Source organism: Megalopta genalis, chromosome 5, assembly GCF_051020955.1.
Source record: "Megalopta genalis isolate 19385.01 chromosome 5, iyMegGena1_principal, whole genome shotgun sequence".
In the NCBI taxonomy this organism is placed as follows: domain Eukaryota; kingdom Metazoa; phylum Arthropoda; class Insecta; order Hymenoptera; family Halictidae; genus Megalopta; species Megalopta genalis.
Genome location: NC_135017.1, coordinates 5,671,164 through 5,688,775, shown reverse-complemented (window position 1 = coordinate 5,688,775; position 17,612 = coordinate 5,671,164). Strand labels below are relative to the sequence as shown.

The 17,612-nt window shown below is 41.3% G+C and overlaps 1 protein-coding gene and 1 long non-coding RNA gene across 5 annotated transcripts in view; one reads left to right on the top strand and one right to left on the bottom strand.

Annotated features, from left to right (window-relative positions):
• The first annotated feature begins 121 nt into the window (after nucleotides 1–121).
• LOC117224031 (uncharacterized) lies at nucleotides 122–7,039 on the top strand. The gene is made up of 2 exons (XR_004491097.2): nucleotides 122–364; nucleotides 6,494–7,039. It is a non-coding gene; the product is annotated as an uncharacterized LOC117224031 (long non-coding RNA).
• The window catches only part of LOC117224022 (uncharacterized), a 124,700-nt gene continuing 107,554 nt past the window's right edge, over nucleotides 467–17,612 (bottom strand). For 3 of the 4 annotated variants that reach the window (XM_076521563.1, XM_033476671.2, XM_033476673.2), the window contains exons 7-9: nucleotides 7,762–17,586; nucleotides 5,658–6,181; nucleotides 467–5,531 (exon numbers count right to left, since the gene is read on the bottom strand). In XM_076521563.1, coding sequence (XP_076377678.1) covers nucleotides 2,636–5,531; nucleotides 5,658–6,181; nucleotides 7,762–17,586 — 13,245 coding nt within the window. In that variant the 3' untranslated portion in view covers nucleotides 467–2,635. The remainder of the gene's footprint in view (nucleotides 5,532–5,657; nucleotides 6,182–7,761; nucleotides 17,587–17,612) is intronic. The other variant, XM_033476674.2, reaches the window with a different exon arrangement.

Sequence of the window (17,612 nt, the reverse complement as noted above, 5' to 3'; positions counted from 1 at the left end):
CGTTTTCGGATGTACTTTAAATTTTCCCGCGTTTTTGTAAATTCAAAATACACGATTGGTAATACACTGTGGATTCTTTGACAAATTTGAATCTAATTATGTAAACTGCATGAATGTTGAGTGTTACATTTTTTGCTAGAATTTACTGCCTTTTTTTACGATAAGGGAAAGCGACGACAATGCATTTAAGGAGATTCAAAGATTTTAATTTGTAAATCGTAAAATTTTCTAGAAAATGAACGGCAATGAATAATGGAAAATAAATTCGTTTAAATAAAAAATAATAACTGGAAATATCGCCCGGATGTGAAGATAATGTAAATACTTTTCCATTATAAAAGGAATTTTAAGGTTAAATTAATAGGTATAACTAATTTTGTTTGTTTGTTTAGTGTGTATATGTATGTATCAACGAGTTTCCTTATTTCTATCTAATATCAACTATAATTACTTTCAAGAAAAGAACTCAGATCAATGAAGGTTTATTGAAATTCACTTGAAATTTGCTACACCAAAGCTATTCCGTGTGTACCACACTTCGAGATACCCTGTACATACACGTTACAATGCAAAATAACGTATGACATCTGCGTTTGATCATGCTTCGCAAGCAAGGTTCCTCATTCATTCCATAACACGTACCATTAGGATGTGATTCTTTAATAATTTTATTTTTCCTTTACAATCCTTATATTACAAAACATACCTTTCCAGACACATTGAAAATATGCTCTATTTACATTGGATTGTTGTCTAGTTTTGTGCTAAATATTTCTTTTCATCTTGTCATCGCTGTCGTTCTGGTTGTTCATCTTTACAGGAATATAATAATTAATAACTATTCGCATAGGCTTTCGTATATAATAATATGATTATGGCAGTACATTTACATTAAAGTCTATGATCTTTTTTTTTGTAATTGTTTCTGTTATACATTCAATTTATTCTCTCATATTTATATTCATATTTATATATACGTATACATATATATATATATAAATATACATACACATACGTAAACATGTATATATATGTATATATAATTTTCATCTCATTTATTTATATACTTATATATATGTATGTGTACATATATATATATAATTATTTATATTTATACCATATGAAAAACTACGGTACTTAGAATTATGTGCATCAACTAGGCGTACGAAAGGAAAGTTTTCTATCATTTCTCCTCTGCTTTGTTTATTGTAAGCTTGTATATTCCTTAAATACGTGGCGATCATCACAAAATCATTGATGACGCGACATGAGATCTAGGAATTCGAACGCATCAAACGGAAACAAGAGGTTTTGCATTGAAATGGTTATGAACGCGCAAAGCAAATCCTCGAAACTCTTGGATTTCTATTACAAACAACTACGAAAAGGAAAAACTCGTACGGCCGAGTAAGGCCGACCATGTTTTCGTGTTTCTTCTTTTCAAATTTCGCGATATGTACGATCACAAGAAAACAAAAGCCAGCGAAAGCGCTATACTCGATTGGACCCCAGTTTACAATCGTCCTTCAAACAATTAAATTTGCCACCCTCCTTTCCCTACCCCATTTCCGTTTCGTGTACCAACTTAATACATTTCACTTCCTCTTTTTTTTTAATAATATTTTTGATCAGTCACCTAAAGATCATCCACTAGGGATAACTAAACGTTACAAATGTTCTAGGTATTGTCTAAAGGTGCTCTTTTTTTATTTTCATACAATTTTTTTTGTCAGTTTCTCATGTAATTAATTGCGCTATTTCTCACATTCAGTCTAATGGTAGATAATATTTATAATATTTATAAGAGCTTGGAATCATAATTATCTCTTAATGTAAATACGAGCTTGCCCTTTAACGTGAACGCCAAGCTGCTATGTACAAGATTAACCTAACCTGCCCCGATCTTCTTTCTCATAAAAAAACACAAACAAAAAGAAAATTAACATCTCGGTACAATGCGACAACGAAAGAAGTCGAATTTCTTCTTGGCAGTACATTGCGATTTTGTTCATCGTTCGATAGAACAAATAAGCGTCGATTGTAAAAATTTAAACGCCATGTGTCTACGAGTAAGATCATTTGCCGTGAATTAAAAGAACATTCAAAGGGAAAAAGGAATTAAATTCGACGCCGATGTGTCCTTTTGCCTATTCGATAAAGAACACAGAGAAAGCTACCAGATTCATCTCCTCTCTCTCTACGACACAATTCATCCCCTAATTAGCTAATCCCAAATTTTCGTTCTACGAGATACGAACAGACTAAAAATTGTTTTGTTTGTAGTCCTTGTTGCAGCGTGGCAACTTGATTCATCTACTTCGATGAACTGAATTCCTTCGGTTACCACATACCTAAGACTAGTATCAAAAGACCTAGTTACGCTATACTTGTTACAAAAGTTCCTCTTCTATTCTTTTCATCTAGAATCCAGACATGCGGTTTCTTTGATTTCTGTGGAGACACAATGTGCTAACCCAGAAAGTGTGTTCCTCTTATTTGAGGAATTGAATTTCTTTCGTCGCTAGCGATCACTGTCTTTTAAAGACCACTGTGTGTTCTCTCGATTAAAGAGGAAATACCTAAAAATTCTCCAGTATCTTTAAATATTTAAACAAGCCTAATCATGAAACACGTATCAAGAGGTGCTGTTTCTGTGTTTCTTGCTCTTCGCTTTGCCAGGTTCGAATTCGTCCTCGCTTCTCCTTCGTTTCTCTTTTAACTGTTTTTCCATGGCTAGCATGGTTATCATTCTCTTGTGGGAATCCCCTACGATCCAGCCATGTTGCTCCTGACGGTCATCCTCCTCTTCCTCCACAGTAGGGACCACCTCCAATATTTCTTCTTCGTCACTGGAACTAGACCAGTAATATAGCTGATTGGCAGCAGCACGTTTTCGACGACCGATAGCCACACCAACACCCTCTTCCACTTTGTTCCATGATTTCGTGGTCTTCAGTTCTTCATCATCCGAGTCTCTCCGACCGCTAGAAGATCTGCGCTCTTTATCTTTTGATCCTTTTGTATCCATTCTGCTTCTAGACTTGTCAGCAGTCGAATTCTTTCCTTTTTTACCTGACGCTGCAACTTTTGTCTCTCCTTTCGAATTCTTTTTAGGCTTTACCGGTGATTTCGAATGTTTCTTCTGCTTATTAGGAGATTCCTGCTTGTCCTCGCTATCCTGATTGCTTTCTGCATGAGTGGATCTATTACAATTGTTCTCAACGTCGCTTAACTGTTCATTGTTTTTCTTAACACTTGCATCATCCTCTGTTTTGCTCTGTTTCTTCAGCTTCTCTTTCGCTTGGTGTTTCTTCTTTCGCGCTTGTTCCTGAGCAACCTTGTTCTCCATCGAGTCTGTATCTCTTGGCTCAGTTTTATCATCGAAGTCTGCTCTTACGTCTGTAGTATTCTGCGTAAGAGATTCCTTCTTTTTTCCAAGTTCCCGCAAGATCTCATCTTCTATAGCCTTTTGTTCTTTAGCTATCATTTGTTCATGCTTTTTCTCTATATATCTTTCCTTGCGTTTTTCTTTCGATTCTCGTTTTTGTTTGCGTTGCTTCTCGTGATCCGATTTATCATTGGGTCTCTTGCTGTCCTTGAGGCTTATTTCTTCATCCGAACTGCTTATCTCTGCCAACAGTCCCTGCTTACCAATAGCACACTTTCTTTGCCTCCTGGTCGGTTGGAAGTCCATCAAGATTCTTTCTTGTTCTTCTTGAATCTTTTTTAATTGTTGCTCCTTTCTTTTCTTCGACTCCTGAACTTTTCTACTGAGAAACACGTGAAGTGGAAGGTTCTCAGACTCCTTTTGCGGTTTCTCGTTGGTGGAGAGTTTTTCTGGCAAGGCCAACACATCATCATCACCATCCTCGTCTTGCTCTTCCTCTAGGCTGGAACTCTTGTCTGCTGTTTCTTGAACTGGGTCGAAGTGCTCGTCTACAGGTTCTATCAACGCTACTGTATCGATTTGCTCTTCAGGTTGTACCTCTTTGTTCAAATTATTGTAGGCTGTTTCTAGATTAGCGTCAGTCTGATCCAGAAGGTCCAAGGCCTCTTCCAATGGAATAAGCTCATCCTCCCTTGAATAGTCTGCCTGGTCATCTGCTTTCTCTGGAGACAGGTTCTTCTCGTTTGATTCATTTAGAACATTTTGAACCTCTGTAATCATTGGCTCTTCCGCATCCGAATCAGCCACTGAACTATCCTCTCTGTACAAGTCATCTAATTCAAAGTTTCTCTCGTATTGATTTTCAGTTTCTTCGTCACTGATCCGTTGCTCGTCCGAATCCTTTCTCTCATCGATGACTAAAGGTTGGTCTGACATCTCCGACTCCGATTTCTTATTGTCACAGTCATTCTTGTTATGATCGTCGTCCCGCAAGCTCTGGTCTTTCCATTCGCCGTCCTCATTCTCCAAATGGTAATCCTCAATTATCTCCTGGCTCTGTCCAATGTTTCCTAGATCTATTACCTTCTTTGCAACCTTCTTCGCCTTTCTTTGTTTCTTTGTCTCATAGTCCACGCCCTCGTCATCAAACTCACTCTCTGACGAAGTGTACAACTCTGCAAAAATGTTCTGCTTGCCTTTGGAGCAGGTTCTCTGGCTCTTGGAGATCCCCACACCGACGTCCTCAGCTTTTACCGCAGTCCTGTACTCGTCAGAGCTGTCGTTCTCGTACCAGGCGTTTCTGGTCTTCTTTTTAAGGTTCTTACTACGTTTCTTCAGCTTCGAGTGCTTCAGGTTCTGCTCTACAACTCGTTTCGGCTTTTGTTGCTTTCTCTCAACAAACTCGTCCATAGGTCCAGTGATCTGCCGCTGTTGTTCTTCGCTCTGAAAAGCCTTCAGTGCACCTTTGGTCTTCGGAGCGAATTTCTCTAGCTCTTTGAACTTCCTATCTATCATTGACTCTAGCCTAGTGCTCAATGCATCACCAGTTTTCCCGTTCTCCAGGCTGTCGCCGATAGCCTTGGACATTAGTCCTGCCATATCTATATCTTTAGTCCTTAAACAACTCACTTCGTAGCTCGGTCTGTTTCTGTAGGACATCACGCCACCCAGGTTGGTTTCCATTTGACTCTCCTCCTCGTCAAACTCGTAGACATCCTTTATTCTATCTGATGCGAACTCTTCTTTCCTCTCAAAGCCGTCTCGACGCTTCTTCCTTTCAACCAACCCCCCATGGTCATTGCGACGGATCAGAGGGAAGTCCTGGTGTTTCTTGGCCTTCTTGGTCTTACGCTGTCTGTGCACATTCAGCTCCCGAAGAGCAGCTTCCGTCTTAGATTTCTCCTGCTGCTTCCTTTCGTTCATCTCCTTCTTCCTTTCAAACAGTTCCTTGATGGGGTTCCTAGCCTTTTTCTGCAAGTCCTTGGTGACGGCCAGTGGAACTGCGTCAGGGTTGGATTCCTTGTTCAGCGAACCAGTTTTTATCAAGGACTGAATGTCTTCCTGGGAGGTTGGATCTCCCGCTGTGGATGTTGGTGCCCGGGCACAGGCTAGCTCTGCTAGAACTTTCATTGGCGTTGATCCACTGTAGACAAAATTGTTGCAATATAGACAAACTGTAACAATTAGATTAATAACAATTGTTTTCTAATAATTATAATCATGCATTTACTGACAGCTGTTACATTCTAATGTAGAATAAATTACTTACTTGTGATCATGCTTTCCATTATTGTGGAGCAGATTGGATAAAGCTTTGTCCAACAAACCACCCAGTGCAGAGTTCATTTTGCTTTTGAACCCTGGAGAATCCAAATTCAGTTTTCCAGAGTTCTGATCTTGCAAACATCTGACATGCAAATCATTGCTGTAGTCTCCATTTGATAAGTTAGTAACAGTCAAGGGACCCTCGTCTGTCACATGAGTGTAAGAATTTCTCATAACGTTTTGTTCGGTGTTTTTCAATGGGTGTTCGCCATCTGCGATCTCGTTCTCGTTCTTATGGCCAAAAGTGCTGGCTATCAGACTTTCGCTCTCCCTCATACGTTGTTGGATCTTATCTCTGAGCTTGTTATTGTGTTCAAATGCTACATCCAAACTGTCCTCATATCCCAGATTCTCAGCTCTAGACATGTCTGGGCTGGCTGATCTGCTGGAATGTTCGCTTCTAAGATTTCGACTTCCTCGCTTTTGGTAACCCCTTTCTCTGGCACTGTACATCTCTTCACCAAGTAACTGAAACCATTTGAATTTATTAAATATTGATGAATTTAAGCTAATGTTCCCTGGAATTGAAACTCGAAGTATCTTTAGCACTGCTTTTAGTCTCTGTAAACATACAAAGTGGACCATTTTGAAACCTGTAGAAGATTTTTGAATTAATAAAAGCTATCTAAAATATATTCATATAATATTTGTAATTTTTTTTTAAATGGACCATTTTGTAACTGTCAGATACATGTTAACTAATTAGATTCTATTTTCTTATATTAATAGCCAGATGTCTTTGAGGAAGTTTAAAAGATCAATTTTTTGGATTCATTTTAGATTGATAAGATCAGGAAGAAGACTGTATACCGGTGAGCGTAATGTTAAAATTAATGAGGAGGGTTAGCAATGCCAAGCTGAACATTCTTCTCTACGAAAAAAAGGAAAGCTGTAAGTTTTTGTTCTTAAAAGAATGGAATGGGTATGAGAATTATACAAGTATGAAACTATAATTGTAAGATGACAAAGTGTATGAATCGAGAGTGAATTAAAAATTGTTTAGTAGCGGTCGGATTTCGTTATTTGTATGATCAAACCGAACAATCTTATGCGATATCATTGAAATGGCAGACAAATGTCATAACTACCGTACACACTAAGAAATGTCGAAGGAATGAGAGAACTACCTTTTGCATGCATACTGAGAGACATTGTCTGTATAAAGCTGGTTCATAGGTCCTGCAAACATTATCACAATAATGTATAAAGTATTTCCTTTGTGGAATTCCATGTAAGGGTGTAACCCATTTCACCATAAAATGTATTTAAAAATGTAAAATAAAACAGAACTTAATTGAAAATACAATAGCTGCTAAATGTCATAAATTTTATGAACAACTTGTATATCATTTTTCAAATTTCTCTAAACAATTTTGTACAAATCTTTACACTTTTATACTGTTTTAAGAAAATTGAGAAAGAGTGATAAATGAAGATTTTCAGATAGGGAAAGATCTATCCAATGGTTTCTAAACCATTGTTCAGGAGACACCCCTACAGATAAAAATTCCATGAGCATGTATAAAAGAAAATGAAATCTGCAGAATCAAAAGCTTTCTTTATAAGAAAAACATAGAGCACACTGAGTGAGATCATAAAGCAATGGCATAAAAATGGAAAAAATGAAAAAGGAAAGAAAGACTGCATGCAATGTGTAGTGTTATTGTGAAACAGTGAACTTTTAAAAATTTTATAAAATTTGATATCTTCTGGATTCGCGCGAGAATGCTCCAGAACGTTCTCAACTTACCGTGGAACTTTTAATTAAACACACTCTCTTACTTACTACAATATTGAAAAGATTATTTTTTAAATACAATACAATAGTGTTAAGTCAATGCAAAGCCATTAAACATTATAAATTCAGAATTTAAATAAGTAGAACGTTCTCTTTTGATTTAGAATCCTTACTAAGCATTGCAACAACTTAATACAACAATTCACACACTATTGAGTCTTCTTCATCGCGAACTCTTACGAAATTTAAAACGTCGATTAAACTCCAAATTGCAAAGCATGCAGTTTCGACACTCTATCCAAATACTCACCTGATTAACGGATTCCAGGAGACTCCCGAGGCTATTTTGGCTTTCAACATCTCTCCACCGGTCTCTGGGCCCTCTGAATCCTAGGTGCTGATCCTCTTTCCTATGGTAACCATCGTTATGATCTAATTTGATCTTCTTGGCTCCCCTCAGCTCGTTCTCAGTGGTAGCTTTCAACCTGGAGCAGCACTCGACAAACAATTCTTCATCAAAGTTCAACACTTTCCCTTGCCTGGGTTTGGCAGCCTCTATTTCCTGGGGAACATCTAACGCATTGTCCTCAATTGCATCGGTGGGTGCAATGGTCACCATTTCAGTCTTATGAGTGGAAGAGGGTGATCGGATAACTATCTTTCCACTGGAAAATTCGCTGGAACTTCTCTTCCTCCCTGCGACTTCGCTGACAGTCATTTTCTCATCTTCCTCTTCGTTCTCGCTATTCGAACTACTCTCGATAGAGCTTCTAGGTGTTCCACAAACAAATAGAGGCGATATTCTCCTGTGTCCTAACTCCTCCTCATTATCTTCTTCCTCATCAATATCAGAATCTCTGGTGGTATGAGAATTCCTACCCACGCTGGGTGATCTGTCCCTTACGTCGCTTTGAGCCAGACTAGTGCAACTGCTTGAAGACTCCAGATCTACAGACAATTGATCGATCAACGTATCTCTCTCAGGCAGATCCTTTACGGAACAGTCGTCTTCCTCTTCAGAGTCCTTGGTGCTCTTCTCTGCACTCTTCTCCATAGAGTCTCTCCAATTATTTTCGTCATTCTTGCTTTTACTTTTTCTAGAGGCGGACAACTTTCTCCTCTTGATCGGCATCCTGTCATCTTCTGCGGACTCTTCCAGGGCTTCCAACTTCGACGGATCGTCTTCATAATTCAAGGATCCATAACCATTGTCCTTGACACCCAAATCTTTTCCCTGGTTTCTCAAATCATAGTTAACTTCTTTCTGCTTATTCTTTTGGATCTTGTTGCCATAAGAGTCAAATGTATCATCTTCGAAGGCTCTGGAGATCCTCTCTTCGGCTCTCTTCTTGCTGGGTCTGCAACTGGTGGGAGGCAGAACCAAGAAGTAGTAATTGGACGTTTCTATATCGCTCTTTTTCTTATTGCCAGAGTTCTTTGATTTAGCGTGTTTACCAGAACGATGTTCCTCTTGATCTTCAGCTGTAGCAACTTGATCTTTGACCTTATCAGAGGAAGAGTTCTTCCTTGACTTCTTACCTGTTCGTTTCTTTTGATTTGTGTGGGAAGATGATGAGACAGAATGCCTTTTAACGTTCTTGTCCTCGTGTTTATTATCTGAGCCTTCTTTGATCTTCAGATTATGATGACTGTCAGATCTTGATGCATCCGAATCATCTTCTGACTTAGACACCCAATCGTTGAGAACCTCCTTGACCTTATCCGTCTTCTCACCACCAAAAACTCTCCCGAATACGCTTTTAACAATTTTGCTTTTGTTCTGGGATTCCATCTTGTCTTCTGTGTCGCTATCATCACTATCACTAGTGATACCAACAATTTTACTTCTTTGGGACATCTTTTTGCTTCTAGATTTTCGGTGTACATCCTTGCTACTGTGTTTATGCAACTTTGACGACTTTCTATTCGAATTCTGACGGTCACTGGCATTTGATTTACGACCATTGCTAATTGCTTTCGGCTCTCTATCGTCCGGAGTATCCTTTGCCTCTGGAACAGTCTCCGTGTTCTCGTACTCTGATGAGATCTTGTCTGTGTCTTTATCAGAATCCTCCGTTGGTTTCAATACTTCAGATTCGTTCTCAGATGGAATTTCGAGAGCAGCCACTTCCACATTCATTGGCTCTTCGTCGATGGATTTTGGAGTATCGACATGAGCGTCTGACTCCATGTTATCCAAAGTAGTATCCTGGTTTTCTGTTATTTTTTCAGGCTTTGACTCTTCATGATTCTTCAAGAAACTCGGAGGCTGTTCCACCTTCTCTTGTTTCTTTTCCGTCTGCAATTTCTCCTCGGCCATCAATAAAATCTGTGACAGAGGTTTGTCATCAAGACTGGATAATGAAGCTTCGTCCACATCCTGGAAAGGCTTTGGTTCATCTCCTTCGTTGTAATTATGATCCTTCTCTACTGCCTTGTTCGACAAATTGTCCACATTAGAATAGAATTTCGAACTGTCGAGAACTTCTTCTTCATTGAATTTGTGCTCAGCATCACTACAAAGCTGGGTTACATTTCCCTCTATTTGCGAGCCACACGAGAATGATCCTGTTTTTTCATGATCACTTTCATAAAGTTCTAAAATTTTAGAACAATCGCTCGACTCTTCGTTTACAATCAGATCATTTGCAATCTCTGAAGGTTTTACGTATTCCTCCTGTAGTTGTTTACTTTGATTAACTTTGGACTTACTTGTTTTCTTAACAGACGAAACATCAGGCGAGTTATCTGTCAGTTCGGCATGCTTCTTACTTTTGCTCTTCTTGGATTTACCGTGTCTCGAAGTCTTCGTAGACTCGTTTTGCAAGCTTGGAGCATTCTCTACCTTATCTTCTATAACCAATGGAAGATTTTGATGGTTAAATGAATCATTCGATCTAGGCTGATCTGTTTCCACGTTGTTCTTAACATGATCTCCTTGATATACCTCCTCCAGGTTATTAAACAAGTCTACATTCATCCTTGCATCAGGTTGCCCGGTTTCGGACTTCGAACGGTCTGCTTCTTCAATGGGCTCATTTTCTACGCCATGTTCGGGATTGTAAGAGCTATCAGTCTCTGTGAAGGTTACTACTTCGTTGCTGTTACTGTCTGATTTTTTAGGACATTCCTCGTTACATTTATTTATGGTATGTTCTAGGCTCAGAGGTTCGTGCGATTGATTATCTTGTGAGGTAGGATTATTGTCCGCATCAGTGTCTAGGAAATTCTCAGTCTTCTTAGCAGAATGCTCTATCAGATCATACAGCTGGCTATCAGAACACTCAATCGCCTCCTTCTGTCCGTTTAGCTTCACAGTTTCCACTTCCATTTTACCTGATACGAAGATATCGTCGCTTTGCAATTGTTTCTTCTTGAATTGCTCCTCTTTTTCTATCGGATCTAAATTGTTCGTAGAAATAGGATCATCTTCGGCATCTTTCAAAATCTGACTTTCAATAACTGAGGTCTCAGAAGAGTCGATGTACGAAGACTCTGAAATTTTCAAAGATGCATTGGTATCTAGAACATTTAATGTGAGTGAGTCCAAGAGTGCTTCAGGATCAGAAGTGTCAGAAGGCAGATGTTCATCCACCAAATTCTTCTTCTTCTTCCCTTTGTCTTTCTTTTTCTCGTGTTTCTTTTTCTTTTTTTCTGTTTCATCCTCTTTCTTCGTCTCTGCCTTTATGGGCGTCGAGGTGCATTCTGGAAGGGGACTGGTATGTTCAGTGAGCACGTACTCATCGTGACTCATGTTCTCGGTGATCTTGCAGATCTCTTCATCCAGGAGTTCATCCTCCAGGGTACGTTGTTTCATTTGGGGATCTATCAGCAGTTCTGGTTCCACTGTAGCTGTATGAACATCTTCTTCTAATCTTCTTAAGCTGTCCAGCTCCTCTGAGTTGCCAGGTGTGGGAGAATTAGATTTCATCTGCTCGTTACTACACTCTTGCGAGGTGCTTATAGATTCATTAGTGAAAGTCTTACTCTCGCCGCTCAGATTTTCATCCTGACTTGATTGTTCATTTTTCCAAATAGCGCTACTTGCTACTTCACTGCTTTCATTGGCTGTTTTCTCTTTTTTCGAATTGATTATTTGCAGTAAGTGGGACTGGGATAAGTTGTGCTTCTTCAGGGAACTCTTCCTGGTGAAGCTGGTTGCACAGACATCGCAGAAGAACCTGGCCGCTTCCTTCGTCAGCTTCTTCCTCTTCTCTACAATCAGAATCTCACCTGTCTTCTTATGTACCACTACGAAGTTACCTGCTGCACGTTTCTTGGGTGTCTGGAAATCTTCCTGTGTCTGAAGAGTGTCGTCTGCTTTAACTTCCATTTTCTTAACGTCCTTCGACTCTTCGTTCTCTTCTTCCTTTTCTTCTACAACCGATTTCTCAGATTCTACAGATTCCTCGGGCTGTACAGGCTCTATCGCTACTTCATCTTTCTCTATTACCCTTTCTTCCTTACTGTTCTCCTTGTTAGTGTAGTTCAGTGTTACTTCTTCATCTACCTTATCATTTGTAGGAGCTAATTTCACCTCTAAATCTTGTGGAATGTTTTTCAGAGTTTCTTCTTGATCCAAGCAATCTTGAATGTCGATGGGTATGTCAAAGTCATCGACAAGGTCAAACTGGTCTTCAAAGAAGGATATATTCTTCTTGGCTCGCCTGGTCAAGCTCTGCCTTCTATCGGTGTTCTTTTGTGTATCTGTGGACTCAGAGTCAGTGACTAAAGCATCTGTTTGAACATTTTCAGTAGACTGCTCGAAGCCTTTCTTCTTCTTGGAGAACCGTTTTTTCCTGAAGTAACTCGACTCGCTGACACAAGAGCTTTCAGATAAATTATCCGTGCTCTCCGGTCGATGGTTCAGGTTCTCTTGCTCCGACAGATCTTCAGACGACAACTGTTTTCGCTTCGAAGACCTTGTCCTATTAGTCTGACTTAAATCAATCGACCCAGAGGAGCTGGATCTTTCAAGTAGAAGCCTGTTAGTGCTCTTGGAACGTTTCCGACCTTCTGGTAAGTCCTTCTGCGAATTTTCAAGTTCCTCTTCTTTCTCAGTGTCGGCCTCAAGGCTTTCAACGCTGCTTACTTCAGATTCCGCTAGAGAAGGGTTGCTTTGTGTTTCCATGTGCTCGTCAGCGGTTGATTTTCTCTTGGATGTCCTTTTCTTGGTATGTTGAAGTACCTCTGTCAACTCTGGAATCTTAAAGTTATCTAAATTCGTGGACGTAGGTGGAACATCGGTGGAATTCTTGCATCGATCTTCAGTTTCCTCGGTAGTCCGGTTCGCTCTCGAGGATTTCCTGCTAGGAACCTGATTAGTGGCAACTGGCTCTGATTCCACAGACTGCACATCCATTTTAGAAGTCTCTTCAACATGACTGGGTACTGCTGCAGGTTCACTGATCAACAATTTCTTCTTGCGGCCACGTTTCTTGAGTACCTTCGGGACTGCATCCGTCATATTTTGAGATTCTTTCAGGCTAACTTCCGGTGCAGTTCCACCACTCTCTTCTTCTATAGCTGTCTTTTGATTCTCTACGATTTGGGGACGAATGTCTTCTTCGACAACTTTTGATTCTATTGCAACAGAAGGTAGAACTTCCACCAAAGTATCATCCTTTGTAGTATCATTCCTTGTAGTCTCTTCACCAGACTCTACTGTCATATCGTTACCAGTGACGACATTCTCATTTTCTTTTGGTATCTGTTCTTCGTTATTTGATTGAATATTTAATTTTGACCTCAACGACCTTCTTCTTGTGGTCTCAACCGCCTCTGGGACAGTTTTGGAAGATGCTTCTTCTTCTTGATTGATTTTCTCTTCTGCGAGTGATCTCCTTTTTGAAGACCGTCTGACTGACTCTATTTCTGGTACCCTTTCAATAGAAGACTTTCTCTTCCCCGTTGCTTGCTGAGGTATAGGTTCTTCTTGCTCAATACTGACCTGAGTTTTCTCCTTATCAACGATTGAAATCTTCTCCACACTAACAACTGGAATCTTCTCCAGATCAATGATTGGAGTCTTCTCTTCGCCGACAACTGGAGTCTTCTCCTCACTAACAATTGAAGTCTTCTCCTCGCCAACAATTGAAGTCTTCTCCTCACCAACAATTGAAGTCTTCTCCTCAACGTTGCCTTGAATCTTTTCTTCAACTTTTACTTCAGCCACCTCCTCCTCCTCAGCAGATACAGGATTATCAGATACACCAACCGCTATTTTATTTTCTTCATCTTTTGCAGCTTGTGTTTCCACGGTCGTTTCAGTTTCCGGTTTAAACTTCTTCAACCCATCAGTGTTGTCCACAGCTGTATGCGTCTCACTGGTTTCGTTGATACTCGATAAATCCTCGTCCTGATAATCATCGTTCAGCGTCTTTCTTTTGCCAAGTCGAATCTTTTCAGTGCGCGGCTCGTCATTGATAGTTTCTTTGGTTGAAGGCACTTCCCTTGCTCTATTCATCAGCTTCAAGATGTTAGCAAGATGCGACTCGTCATTAATTGTTTTCTCTTCAACAACGTCTGCTGGATCAATAGACTTTCTTTTGTTCTTCTTTGGCGAATTTCCTTCTAGCGCTCGTTTCTTTGACTTTCTGTTGATCTTCGTCTCCTGTGGCGTTGGTTCCTCTTGCTTCTTCAACGTCTCATCTCCTTGTTTGGCTGCGCTCGATTCTATCAAAATATTTGTGGTGTATTCTGAAATCCATTCAGGCACTGGAGATAGAATTCCATTTGGAATAGGTACGGTCTCTTTAGCAAACGGCTTCGGATCGCCAAGGATACTTTCCTTGATCTCGGGTAAATTATTGTCACCTTTATTCGAGGATTCTGATTCGGATTCCTTACACAAAGTCTTCATCGAGGTCTCAGATTCAACATTTTGATTTAAATAGGATTTCTCGTCGGAGGATTCCCCTTTCACTTCTATCTCGCTACTAGCTACATCATTGACCATTTCCATCTCCTTTTGTTTATCAAGTTCAGCATCCTTGTATTTCAAATCAGGAGCTGATAAACAGTTCTCATTGCTCGCTTTCGTTCGGTTGACACATTGAAGTTTTCTTTGAATCCTAGCTTTGCCATTCTTGCTATCTGCTGAACCCTCGACTCTTTCCGCGAGAACAGGCACAACCTCATCAAGAATACTAGTGAGTTCGTCCGCAGCTGTGTCCAACAATGAACCAACCTCGCCCTCCAGCAAAGCGTCCTTCTGTTTAGCTATCTTAGAGACAATTTTCTCTAAGAAAGAGCCTTTTCCTTTCTGCTTTCTCCTGGACAAGTCCAAGATGATGTCATTGGTTGGCTCCTTGTTGACGTTAGGGGTCGGTTCTGCCTGCTGAACCTTAGCCGATGGGACCTCCGCGTTCGATTCCTTCTCAGACACTTTCGGAGCCGACGGTTGCGGTTTCTCCTCAGCACTTTCAACACAGGCGCTCAGCTCTTCAGTCGGTTTATCAGGATCCTGACTAGTTTCAATTTTCTCATTATTTTCCGCATCCAACGATTTAGAGATTTCTTCTTCAGGTTGCTGAGCGCTGGTCTGTAGAGATCCGTCAGAGATCGTATTCTCCACACTCGTCTGAACAGTCAGGACCACGCTTTGCTGAGACTCTACGGGGATATTCATGCCTTCTGTGAGGATACCAATCACGTTGTTCAGTGACCTCTTTGACGTTTTCTCACGCCTGGAGCCCCAGGACTTTCTCGGTCTTCCAACTTTCAGTCTCTGAACACCGATCACCGTTTCCAGAGAGTTTTCCTTGCCACTGTCTATGGAGCTGCCAGTCTCCAGTTGCAAATGGTTCACGCTCGAACAGACATTTTTCACTTCGATGTGTCCTTTTTCTTTCTCAGATTTCGGTTGATCCACTTTAACTAAACCCTCTTGTTTTTCTTGCTTATTCTTGCTCGAACTATCATCCTTTGCTGACGCTGTTGTTTTATCATCCGCATTTTCTTCATTACTTTCTGTATCTTTATCCAAAGTCTCCACTTCGGTCGGGCAATTTTTACCAGCCTCTTCGCTCCTCGACTGGGACATCTCAACATTTTTCTTGTCGAGGGTGTCGTTGCTAGATTTAATCCGACCACGCCTCTTACCAAGCGAGGTGGTCTTCTTCAGGGGCATTTCGTTTGATTCTACAGGGGTCTCTTTGGTCTGCTGCTGATCCCCGTCCGTGGTATTCATCAGCGAACCTCTGGTTTGCCTTTTGTTACTTGTGTTTTCGTGTTCAATTTCTGGAGACTCGATTTCTACTTTGGATAGATCCTCAGAAGTCACCGGACTCACACTGACCGTTGACTTAGTCTCATTGGAGAGACCACCGCTGTTTCTTCTTCCTTTGGCAACTGCCTTTACTTCGTTCACAATTTTGTTCACCTCTCCTGAATCCAGCTGATCATTCTTGCTTGGTACCTTATCTTTCTCTGGCTTCTTCTCCGTCTTCCTCAACGACTTTCTCCTGAACTCAGGCTTCTCCTTCTTTGTAGACATTTCTGAAATGCATTCTGGATCAGGGACCGTTCTTTCCGGCTCTGAATCTTTCTGAATTTTGCTCTTACCTGGCTCGTCCTTCGGCTTCGACGCTGGTTGCCTCAGGCAACGCTTGGAACTGGCAACCCTTGACGTTAATACCAACTTGGTCAGTAAGTCATCCTTGTTGCTGGATCCTATCAGCTTTTTCACCTCAAAAGGTACGTTCTGAATCTTTATTTCAGAATCAACAATAGTCTTGTTGTCCAGCTTTGCTTTGGAGTTGCTCCTGGTCTCCAGTGTTTTCTGCTTCGGATCCTTCTTCGGGGTCGTTTCTTCTGGTGTCTTCGTCGCACTCGCCTTCTTTTCTTCAGCATTCGCCAACCTACCTGGTGCACTCTTCCTCTTCATCTTCTCTTTAACAATTTTTGGCTTCTCTCTCATAGAGTCGTCCTTGGCAACGTTCTCCAGGTTCTTCTCTATGTTCTTAACGTCCCCTTTCTGTCTCCTCGTTTTGGCCTGCTTCAAATCCTTGTCCTCTTCGATTAGACTATTCTCAACATCCTTTTTCTCTTCCACCTCCGCGATCTGATCCTTTTTAGGGCTCTCTTTGTCGTCGACGGTCTTACTAATCAGATTCTTACCTCGCAATACCTTCTCTGTTCCTGACCCTGTAGTAACCGGAGAAAGGATTGGCAGGTCATTCAGCGAGGTCTGGACATCCTCTTCGCTACTGGACATTATCTGCACCGCAGGCTCCAACGTTGGCATTTTATCACTATCTGAAGACAATCTAGTGATCCTCTTCGGCAATTGGTCGTTGGTTTTGCTTTTAAACACTCCTCCTCTCAGCTTCGACCTGGTGACGGTCTCTGGACTAGCTTCGTTGCTCTTACCTTTAGTCACTGGGCGACCCGGTGATTTCACCTCCGGCGACTTTTGAGGACTCTTGTTGGGATTCCTGGCAAATTTTCCATCCTGACTTCTAAGCTGCGACTTCGCTTTGATAGACGCGTTCAAAGAGGCGACAGGATCCACTGGCCTCTTCTTTTTAGGGGTTGTCTGGATGGACAGCTTGTTCTTCGTTGGGCTACTGGAGGATTTCGACTCTGGAGAACTGATTTCGGATTCTGACTCCTTGTCGCTAGCTTTGGGCACAGATTTCATATTCTTTGGGGTTTTCGCAGGTTCGTTAGGGGTGTCCACTTTTGCCTCGGTGGGGTTCTTCACTGTCAACTTCGCTCTGGCCTTGAAGCCGCCTGGTTTCTTCGCTTGCTCGAGGCTCTTGATCGCTTGCTTGATCTTGATGTTTCTCTTTTTGTTCAGAATCCTGGGTCCTCGCATGACCTTCGACCTGGCGCCTAGTTCCGGTTGAGTTTCCCTTCTCGCCTCATCTTCTTTCTTCTCTTTGGCATCCTTTTCGACCTCCGCTTTCGTCGACTCGGCCTTCTCCTGCTCGGTGGGCTTCTTCTCCTCCGTGTGGTTGTAGTTCCTCACCACGCTCTCAATCACCGCCGATATGTTGTCGATCCGACACCGGTTCCGCTGGATCGACTTCGCGTTCTTCAGCAGCTTGTTCTTCAGAGCCGCCTTGTTGCGGGACATTCGCGACGCGGTGGAATTGTCGCCGACCATTCGTGGTCTCGACCTGGTTTGTACCTGTACAGATAGGTAAAGCCTTCGTG